The 10,765-nt window shown below is 34.0% G+C and overlaps 2 protein-coding genes and 1 long non-coding RNA gene across 5 annotated transcripts; 2 read left to right on the forward strand and 1 right to left on the reverse strand.

Moving 5' to 3' along the window:
- Nucleotides 1–739: 739 nt before the first annotated feature.
- Nucleotides 740–2,012, forward strand: LOC120153949 (L-type lectin-domain containing receptor kinase VIII.1-like). The gene has a single exon (XM_039165809.1). The coding sequence runs from the start codon at nt 810–812 to the stop codon at nt 1,875–1,877; it is 1,068 nt and encodes a 355-aa protein (XP_039021740.1). The 5' UTR covers nt 740–809; the 3' UTR covers nt 1,878–2,012.
- A 2,259-nt stretch (nt 2,013–4,271) lies between these two features.
- Nucleotides 4,272–6,800, forward strand: LOC120154206. Its single transcript, XR_005518860.1, has 5 exons — nt 4,272–4,355; nt 4,559–4,782; nt 5,684–5,769; nt 5,889–6,110; nt 6,414–6,800. It is a non-coding gene; the product is annotated as an uncharacterized LOC120154206 (long non-coding RNA).
- A 464-nt stretch (nt 6,801–7,264) lies between these two features.
- On the reverse strand, nt 7,265–10,100 carry LOC120154205 (LIM domain-containing protein WLIM2b-like). Of its 3 annotated transcripts, none has more exons than XM_039166023.1 (6): nt 9,986–10,100; nt 9,193–9,422; nt 8,807–8,906; nt 8,676–8,713; nt 8,477–8,566; nt 7,265–7,718 (listed from the first exon to the last, which is right to left on the reverse strand). In XM_039166023.1, the coding sequence occupies exons 2-6, from the start codon at nt 9,325–9,327 to the stop codon at nt 7,509–7,511; spliced, it is 573 nt and encodes a 190-aa protein (XP_039021954.1). In that variant the 5' UTR covers nt 9,328–9,422; nt 9,986–10,100; the 3' UTR covers nt 7,265–7,508. The 3 variants fall into 3 exon arrangements, with proteins under 3 accessions (XP_039021954.1, XP_039021955.1, XP_039021956.1); XM_039166024.1 differs by having other exon boundaries at nt 9,193–9,401; nt 9,986–10,093; XM_039166025.1 differs by having other exon boundaries at nt 8,676–8,710; nt 9,986–10,091.
- Between the last annotated feature and the right edge of the window lie 665 nt (nt 10,101–10,765).

Here is a 10,765-nt window from a genome sequence, read left to right on the forward strand (position 1 = left end):
TTATATAATAACATAAAATATAATAGCATACAATAAAATAAAAAAGATATTAAGATTTTATCCTATACGACTATACATTTTTAATAGAAAAATTCACATACAGAATAAGGAAATTTACAATAAAATAAAAAGATATTAAGATTTTATCCTATACGACTATACATTTTTAATAGAAAAATTCACATACAAAATAAGAAAAATTTCACTAAGATCACATAAGGATTCGAGGGTTTGGACACTTGGAGGTTAAGTTTGAGTGTTCGTTCAAAAATTTAAATAATAAAAAAACTTAAAAATAAACAATATAATTTAAAACTAGTCTTATTAAATTATCGTTCGGGAAGATTAGAGTATTGAAATTTTAAACCTAGATTGATTTTTATTGATGAGTTTTTATCACAAATAGAAGTCAATGATGAGAGGACGATGATAAAAAATAACAACTAAAATAGTTACATTGAACGAAACGATAGTTTAATATCTAAAAAATGTTTTAAAATTTAGAGAAAAATCAATATACAAACTAAATTTCATGGGAAAGAAGATGACCACACCATCATACTATTAAAGATTTAACGACTTAATAATATAATTAAAATCAAAAGAAATTTTCATGTTAAAATTAAAATATTTGAAAATACAATGATAAAATAGATACAAAACCAAGGTTCAACGGTATTTGATGTGATTTAACCAAAGTTGAAATTGAAACCCCTTTAGATTAGGAATAGGAAGGCCCTTTATAAAACCACCACTTAACAGTTAACACCGTCCCTTTCCTCGAAAACCTGCAAAAACATAGTAAAACAATGGCTACATTTTCCAGTCGCAGCTATTATTTCTCTTCTAACCTCCGAATCTTCATCTTCCTCTTCCTTACAGCACAATCCATTTCATCTTTTTCCCATCAAGCCGTCCATAACAACCCCAGCTTTGATCCCCACATTTCCCTCTTCGGTGATGCAATGATTGCTGATGGAAACTCTAAAGTGAAGCTCACGCGCTTTCACGCGCCAAGTTCTGGTCTTTTACTGTTGGACAAGCCCTTCAAGCCCGCATTGGCGAGGAATGTGGGTCAGCCGACGTCGTTTTCAACTAAGTTTTCATTTTCCATAGCTCCTGGTAATTGTGACGGTTTAGCTTTTGTTCTTATTCCTAATGGTTTTCACACAAGATTTCAGGTTCAAGGACCTTTTGGTCTTTCTGGTGAAAATACGTTTCTGGGTGTTGAATTTGATACAAAGGGAGATTATAAAGCTGGGAACTTTAATAACGTACGACTTGATATCCATGGTCTTGAATCTGTTAAGGTTAGCAATTTGTCATCTCTGAATTTAATGTTGAACAATGGGGATGTGTTGAAATCTTGGGTTGATTATGATTCAAGCTCAAAACTTTTACAAGTTAGATTGAGTAAGCATGATCAAAATAAGCCTGTGAACCCAGTTCTAGCATACCAAATTGATCTGCTAGAAATGTGGGGTGATGAGGATGTTTTTGTTGGCATAATATCAACGACCAATGATGAATCTTCACAGACTAGTAGCAATGTTAATGTTTATTCATGGAGATTTAGGGTAAGAGCCGTTCAGAGTTGGATGCATTCATTGCCTGCTGATCCTAGAGGTTATATGGATAAGGATAGTAAGGAAATTAGAGAAGAAAAGGGGAAGTCTTGTGCTTTGATGATTCTAGCTAGGTTGATCTTCGCTACTGGATGTGGAGCCTTGTTAGCATTCGTGGTGCTGTTTATATGGTCGATTTTCATTAGTAGGCACACAGTGTTCCCTGTCAAGTGTGGACCGGGTCATGAAGATTTCAGGTACAAGGTGGTCAATGGGATTGTAGAGAAGGAAGATCAATGTAATAAAGTTTAGCGGATGGAGTTTATGAAGGTTATGATTTGAATTTCATGTTTTTATTACTGTAGTTATTTGACTAAGTTTTGGATGTCGTTTTTTTGCGTTGCTGTATGTAGCCTGTAATGCAATGCAGTTTGTTTGGCTCTCTTTTCTTTTCTGTAAACACATTCTAAAAATTGCTGTGATTTTTATTTTATTCTTTGAAATGCTTGATACGTTGATTGGACCCCAAGTTGAGTCTTTTATATGCTTCAAGAAATGTCTTGTGCTTGCTTGTAGTCCTTACTAAAGGTATTCTAGCAATTGCATACTGGTTTTGGGATCTTTTTTCATTGGCATCTCAACTTAGTGATCTTTGTTATTTGTACAAAGTTCAACTCTAGATTTAAGGTCTGGGATTGTCTGCAATCTGCATACCCTATCTCTTCTTCTTTCTCATCTCCGATCTTGGAATTCTAGTAACGATTAAACGGAGGATGGCTTCTCTTTCTAATCCTACATCCGAACCATCATCCACCATACAACCGACATTGTTATATCTTCTTTCTCCTCTCTGATCTTGGAGCTGCGGCGATGATTAAGCAGAGGATGCTATATCTTTCTAATCCTCGTCCTAACCATCATCCACCGCATAAATAAACTTTGGTATGTCTGAAGATTGATATCAAATTGGAATTGATTCCAGGATCAAATGATTAATGAACTTTATATGCTTAATGTTCTTTTCCCTTTTATATTTTATACTTGCTTCTCATGCACCCTTAGCATTTCTTTTTGCTTGCTTCACCGGATGATAAGCGAATATATTTGTCAGAATATATAATTGAATATGTCGACGAGAATATAATCCGATTATGCAAAACCCAGCAAACAGGGAGAAACTGCCAGCAGCACCTGTCCCAAATGCTACAAATGTTCAAGCCATAACATTTCCCAGTTCGATAGGATCTCATCACGAAACCAAAAAATCCGTTTTAAGAACTTAATCACTCGATTTTCAAACTGAATGTTTGTTTCCATCTTTCACAGCTTCGTGCAAATTTACTGTTTTCCTGGTTCAACTTCATGAATTCTGCAATTAATGAACAGATTAAGGAAACAATTTTCTAAGAATACCAGGAATGGCGGCAAACAATTAAAAAAATCATAGCAAAAATGAGCCACGCCCGTTTCTGAGATTTTTGTGTTCCTGGGTGAACTAAAAAATTAGACCTTTATTCAGAGGTTTAAATTACAATTTGTATTTGTATATTCAATCGCGTTGTGTTTATCGTTATTTTGAACATAACAGATGATATTGTTGTCACTGCAAGTATCGTGGTTGTGTATTTTTAATAACATATAATATTATGGACATAACGATCGTTGATATCGCAGTTTTGAACGATTTTGTTACCACCGCATGACATATTATTGTGGTTATATACTGTTATTTAAGTAACTGTTCATAATGATAAGTGTTGAAAAAAAAATATTTAAGAATAGCTTCATAATAATAAGTATCGGAAAAAATGAATCTTTAATATTTAAAGAAAAAACAAATTTTAAGAGTATATTCGTAGTAACAGAAATTGAACCTTCAATAAAATGCACCGAAAAAAGTAAAATTTAAGAGTTGGTCGAGTTCGTTGGTGAATTTAATTGCTTTATACATCGATGGAACCTTTAACAAGGCTTGGAAGGCCACTGTTTGCTAATTGTTGTCGGTGTGGGTGAAGTTGATGACCTTGTGTTTCTCCAGAAAAGAAGACATTTGATCTATGCAATAACTTTTCTGCATAAAAATGGTAATAAATTAACACTGAATTCTAAATCTTAAATTTTAAACAAGTCGATATCACTTTTAAGTCTCTCATATAACTAAAAATAAAAACTTTAACCGAAGTCGATAAATTTCCTATCTATGCTCGAAATTAATTATTCGTTAGTGGGTTATCTTTCATACTTCAGCCAATTTGGACAGTTTATTATCCGGATAAAACCAAAATGTTTATCCAAATTGAACCTTTTTTTTTATTATTCAATCAATGATTAAAATAAATATAGTCAATCATTTCAAAAGAAAATTTTCAGATGATTTTTTTTTTATAAAGAAAATGGATAAAGGAGTTCGTTTAATTAAATATTTGTAACGAAAACTGGGCTAAACTACTGAGCCGGGCTAGCTTACCGACCCTTGGACTGGTGTTGAAAATTTACTAGAAAGAACAAAGCCCAAAAGAGATGTCCAAATTGCCCAAGAAAGAACAAAGCCACTTTATATAAATTTCTCAAAACCTAATAAGGGTTTATGTCTCTCTTGCAGACGCCAGGGAGAGTAAGGTACCCTTCGATCTCTTCAATTTCATCTTTTAAAAGTCTTAACCTGTACCAATTCCCCATTTTAATATATGGAATACAGTTTTTAGATTTTACGTGCTCTTATCTGTCTTCGTTTTCTTTGATTTTGATTAATGCAGACTATGTACGAGGAACCATCTTGGGTTACAATAGGTAACAAAAAAAATCAACCTTCTTTTTTTTGGTGGGTGGGAGATTAGATTAATTTATCGAAGGGGGATTCAATTTTAGTTAAATTAGTTAATTCACTTTCTAAAGCTTGGTTTTTTAAATGTTGAACTGAGTGGAAGAACTTGATATTGACACTGGAGTTCCTTTTGTTTTGTTTGTGTGATTTGTTTGTGTTTTGGTGCTAGGTCCAAGTCGAACCAGTATCCATACACTTCTTTGATCCAGATTGACGGGGTTAACACCAAGGAGGAAGTAGCTTCGTATGCTGGCAAGCGTATGGCTTATATCTACAAGGCTAAAGTGAAGAAGAATGGCTCACACTATCGCTGCTTTTGATTTTACATGTATATTTCGTTTCCTTTGCAGGGAGATAGAGTCAGAGTCTTCATGTACCCTAGCAGTATACGAAGTATTCTTCATTTTCCCAGTTTATGATATTTTTATACTTGTTTTCTGAGCTCATGTTTGCTGTTTGGTTTTAATTGAATCTGTCAAACCCGAATGGACCAAACTGGAATATTGAAAATGTGAATTGTCTCAACCTATCCAGTTTGCTGCTCTACTAATTTTCTTGGTTGTTGTAGCTTTATGTTGTTTTCGTTTCGTTGCAACCTTGGTCATTATCAACTTTTGTGATCTTTTAGTCTGGTTCTTGATGTTGATGTTGATCTTTTCGTGACGTTGTATATATATATATATATATATTTGGAAAATGCATACCCCACTTGCAATGATAACCCCAGTGACAACGGGAATAAGGGTGCTATACGTAAGCCAAGCATCCCTCTTCAATGTTATATGGAAATGGGTTTTGTTTTATTTTGTTGGTTTGCCTGCTAATTTTTTTGGTTTTATATTTTTATTGGTTAATGGAGATTGTGGCTTTTATTTATTTATTTTTATAGTGAATTTATGAAGGATTTGTTCCTCTTATGCAAGATTTAACATTAGATATATTTTTTATGTTCTGTTTTTAGCTGAATTTTGAGGTTTATAAACGATACCGTTTGCATTTGTTGATTTTCTTCTTCTTGGTTTCAAATGGATGATCAAAACAACTATGATATGAAAACCCTGTTACTGTTATGATTCATCAATGCTTCCCTCTGATGAATCTTTCCTTCTTTTTCCTAGCGTTTCTCATTCTGTATGTCTCGGTTGTTGCATTTACAAGTTTGGTCTGCAGTTCTTCTCCCTATTTGATTTCAAAACCTTCAAATTTCTTTATTCGAAATTTCCATTCTGTCTTATTTACGTTGTCTTATCGTTTATTTAACCAATCTGCTTTTTAATTGTTTATGTGGCAACAGGGTGAAACGAGTTTTCATCTATTTGGTATTATCATGTGCGTTTCAGCTACAGCTGCAAGAGCTCTCAAGTCGGTTTTACAAGAAGGGTGAGGAATGTTTTAGTCCTATGCTTCTGCATTGTGGCTGATGGCATAATTTTTGTATATTTCCAATTCGATTTGAGATTCGAAACGTATACTGAAATTTTTTTGCCACTTTATTTTAGAGAGAAACTAAATTCAATGAACCTCCTCCTCTACATGGCTCCCATAATTGTTGTGTTTCTACTTCCCACAACTCTCATTATGGAAGAAAATGTGGCCGTACCACCCTTGCGCTTGACCGAGATGATGTCAAGATCATTCTCTTGTTAAATTCAGCAGTAGCATATTTTGTGAATTTGACCAACTTTTTGGTCACGAAACACACCGATGCGCTCACTTTACAGGTATGACATGCGTTATCCTTGTTACCATCTTTTTTCTCAGCATCATTTCCCACTGGTGTTCAGGCTTTATGGAATTTGCTATGTTTATTTTGTTTCTTTTTTTCATAAAGAAAACAAGGTGTAGAGGATGTGCTGTTAAATTTCTTATGTGGTATATGACATTAAAATCAAATGATTACACTTATTAAGGAATATTAAACAAGAAAGTGATTCACCGAAACTTTGAACTCAAAACCCTAACTTACCATATAATGATTAGATTAACTTCAGCTTTTTGAGAAACTGTGATATTTGCACTTGCAGGTTCTAGGAAATGCAAAAGGAGCCGTAGCTGTGGTGGTTTCTATTTTAATTTTCAGAAACCCAGTTTCTGTTACTGGAATGCTTGGTTATACACTCACAGTCTTTGGGGTTATACTTTATGCTGAAGCCAATAAACAAAGTAGTAAATGAGACATCATCCTGCGGACACGATATGCATGTGACCGTTCGTTCATATATTGTGTTTATTTTATTGAAAGGACACAGCAACATCGAAATAGGCAAGTAAGGGCCATGTTAGATTCATTTTCTGTCCCCTGGAAGCCTAGGAAACATTGTCTTTCTTTTGTGTATCAGAACCGACTGCAGGATTGGTAAGAACTATAGAGAACTCCAATAATTGACTGGTTGGTATTTCTATTATTCCCAGCTTGGGGTCGTAGATGAAAATGTCATTTAAATGTTTTTCATTCTTCAAGACAAAGGTAGCAGATTTGTTCTTTACCCGATCAATCTGTTATTTACATTTCTAATATTGATTTAATGGAGAAAAAGTTCACTAAGTTTACCGTTTTTTTGTTTAATGCGTTATAATAGTGTATATATATATGCTTGCAGTTATGGATGCATGTATGCATATGTATATATCAACGTATGTAGGTATGATGTGAACAATTCTACACATCGACACTTATATAGGCTAGTATTTACGGTTAGTTGTGCCTTTGTATATATAGGTGTAGGTATGATATATGAATGTATGCATGTGATTGTGTGGCATGATAGACCATTTCATTTTTCAGAATAATAGATTCATTGGACACTGAGAATTATAAGAATCCAAAATTTCCTTGATCCTTGTTAAATTTCTAGTTAAAGGTAGGCAACGGTTGTTTTTACAACTTGAGGAATGCAGAATAAACCCGATCCCATAAGATAAATCAAATATCACAAATATATACGCTGATGAACCAGCGGAACCGAAACTAAAATGCATATTTGGAACGCAGATTTTTGTTTTATTCCGGTTCTCCCGTAAATTAAAATCAAACACACCGGCAATAAATTAAAATCAAACACACCGGCAATCACGACGAAAGGAAAACACGAAAGCGATATGGATACTAGCGAATGTATTTAAGCTTCGGGAACAGGGGCAGCCGAGCGTTTAATAGATGCAGATTTGATGAGGTGATTGTAGCTTCCTTTCTCCTTGAAAAGTTGGGAGAAGTGATGCTTGCAATACAAGATACCCTCTAGTGCTGCATAATTTGATGGAGTTATTGGGCAACCACCATGAGAGCACTTGAAACATGTCTTGTGGTACGACTGCCCTTCTACCGTTACCTGACAAAATATCGGACAAAAAACCCCACATTTTATTACAAATACATATATGGATGTATCAACTATGAAGCATTTCAAACAATGTAATAAGCAGATATAGGTCAAAAAACATGTTATTAGTTTTTAGCATTGAAATATATGAGACAAGTTTTATGACCTCTTCTTGAAACCATACTTTGACTCGAATATGGTATGTTTCTCTAACTCCATGTTTGAAAATTTGTAGGGCATGAGTATTTCGAGAAAAATAAAGAGTTGACGCAACACCAACTTCGATGAGGAAAGTACTCCTTTGTAGCTAATCTAAACCACTCAGAGTTCTTCCAAGCTCCAAGTTGGTTCAAAGGAGCAAAGATTAATTCTAACTGGATGAAGATGCTCATCTTATGCGAGCAATTTGATTATTTCAAATGGAACTTGGACAACTCTAAATCTAATTACACCTAAAGACGTGCCCCTTTTCAATGACAATATCAACCTAATAGTGAAAAACCATCACGCAGAAGGAAAACCAAGCTGATCATAAAGAAACTGTTATAGGGTTTACACCACTCAAGATTTCATCAGTTCGGGAAAGAGCAAAACCGAGGAGTGGGCCTCATAAAGATTCAGATGAATGTGATAGGGTCACACGGACTGATTGGGAGTACAAGTTCGTATTAAGAAGAGGGCATAGACAACCAAAAAATTGAAGCCCGACAATTGCAGAAAAGATATACAGTTCTCATCCAATGACATATTGGGATCTAGAATTTTACCTTCTCAAGTGGATAAGCAGTTTTGCCACACGTGGCACATTTTTCTTGTGTCCCGGAAAACATGCTGGCAGCTTTGCTAGGTGATCTTGTCTGAAATCAACACAAGCTATTAGGAGTTAGCAAGAAATTTAGTAACCTAACATCCTAAGCTAATATCAAACTCTATAATGAACTTGTCCCATTTAATCGAAACATTTACCAGCTCCGGAGTTAACTTCTCAGCTGACTTGGCAGCTGCTGACAGCAAAATTGAAGGCAAATTAAAAACCAGGACGGAAAGTATCAAGAAACCAAATATAGGACACTATCCACTAAGAGAACGATACATACGTGAATGGAAATTCTTGTTGAAATTCCCCGACTCTTTGAAGAGTTGCTCAAAATGAGGCTTGCAATAAACGACACCTTCCATTGAGGAGTAATTACCCAACTGGAAATTAATAACACAAAAGCTGCTAAGTTAGATGCAGAAACACCTTTACATAAATCAACAAAGATTCAAACAAAAACTGTAATAAGAATGGTGTCCAAGTTACTTCTTCGCCCACCATTTGATTACACATTCGACACAAGATCAAGTGAATTAACCGGTGAACAAAGTAAAAGGGCTTTGAACTTCAACAAAAATGAAGTAAATGGCAGTAGATAACTTCATATATTTTCATCTGAATCAACAAATGAGCAGAGAAGGATGGAAAGCAATTAAAAGACAATACCTTTAATGTCCCTTTGCAATGGCTGCACTTGAAGCAAGACTTATGGTAAGGAATCCCATCGGCCGACAAAAGTTCGACCGGATAAACGGTCTTCTCACAAGCCTTGCATTTTTGCTGGGTACCGATAAAAGACATCGCTAGAATTTAATGTGGATTGAACCGAACTATTTTTTTTATCTGATTCAGTGGATCCGCTTGAATTCGATTTCCTTTATATTTGCCAATGTTATCCGCACAAAGATGTTCAAACAAACAATTCAGAATCAAATTTATGTCAAACTCAACGAGATTAGCCTCAACATTTTGGAACTTTGAAACACTACTATTCTTTATCTAATTTTAGGGATCAGCTTGAATTCGACTTCACTTAGATTTTCTAATATTAACTGCTCAAAGATGTTAAAATGCACAATTTAGAATCAAATTCAACGAAATTAGCTCTAAAATTTTGGGGATTTGAAACAGTTTATTCATCATTAATGATGGTCTAAAGAAAACATAAATACAATCAATTGAACCATTATCGGCTACCTAAACTAAGCAAGGTTGAACATTTTGTACTCTTTTCGTTTAGCATAAAACCAACAGAAACAAGACTCCTGAATCTGGGACTTAAAATGAATCATAAACAAAACAAAAATCCCATGCAAAATCTAGCTAGCTGATCTAATCTGAAAAAACATATTACCATAAAAAAAGAACCCAACACAGAATGATCAAACAATATATATTAACAACTTCAAGCAAAACTGAGTAAGAAATTTCAACTTAAAAAGGTAATTATAAAATGTACCTAGGAACAAGACCTCCCTGGATCTATGAAAAAGAAGAACTCAAGAAAAAGTGAGACCTTTTTGAAAGAGGCTTCTGGGGTATTTATGAAACGAAAGAGAGAGACCGAGGTAAAAGATGAAAAATAATAAATAAAACAAAGAAGGGAATTGGGTAGTTTTTTGCAGCGAGCAGGTGCTGTTGAAGAGAATGATGATGATGATAATTGATCGTTGCAGCTGAAGATACAGAGAAATTATTCGGATTTATTTTTTTTTAAGAATTATGAAAAAAAAACAATAGTATAACTTTGTTCGAAAGCAAGGTGGCGGCTTTATCTTGTCCTTATTTCGACCAACTCCAACCAAAATGGGTCAAATTGACAACTCTGACCCTTGTTGTAAATTAAACGTAAAAACTGCTTTAGCTATACGCGAGTTTCATGTTATATCATATACAATTTGTAAGTGCATTTCATGTTATAAGGATTACATGGATAATTCACAATTTGAAATATTTTATCATTTTTTTGTGTGTATTTATTTCTTCATGTTTTAATAATGTAAAATTTTAAATAATTAATTGTCATCTGTTTAGAATCCCGGAATACATGTGATTATCCCGGGGGGGGGGGATTAGTGTATTTTAGATTCGATTTATTGTCAAATTTAAAGTAATTTTATTTTGAATAATTCCAAATCATTTTTTGTTTTTGTTTATCACAGTAGGTTGTATAAAATTAAGTGAAATAAACTATAATTTTGGATTAATTTATGATAGATTAACGGATTCTTTCTCTTGA

This window comes from Hibiscus syriacus, unplaced genomic scaffold (assembly GCF_006381635.1).
Source record: "Hibiscus syriacus cultivar Baekdansim isolate YM2019G1 unplaced genomic scaffold, ASM638163v2 tig00111105_pilon, whole genome shotgun sequence".
NCBI lineage: Eukaryota > Viridiplantae > Streptophyta > Magnoliopsida > Malvales > Malvaceae > Hibiscus > Hibiscus syriacus.

What these genes read in the sequence shown, in the direction of transcription:
- LOC120153949 (XM_039165809.1), top strand. Translation starts at nt 810, where the DNA reads ATGGCTACATTTTCCAGTCGCAGCTATTATTTCTCTTCTAACCTCCGA.
- LOC120154205 (XM_039166023.1), bottom strand. Translation starts at nt 9,327, where the DNA reads ATGTCTTTTATCGGTACCCAGCAAAAATGCAAGGCTTGTGAGAAGACC. An exon ending in AGAAGTTAACTCCGGAGCTG is followed by an intron (nt 8,567 to 8,675) that starts GTAAATGTTTCG and finishes TGTTGATTTCAG; the next exon opens with ACAAGATCACCTAGCAAAGC. An exon ending in CTGCTTATCCACTTGAGAAG is followed by an intron (nt 7,719 to 8,476) that starts GTAAAATTCTAG and finishes ATATTTTGTCAG; the next exon opens with GTAACGGTAGAAGGGCAGTC.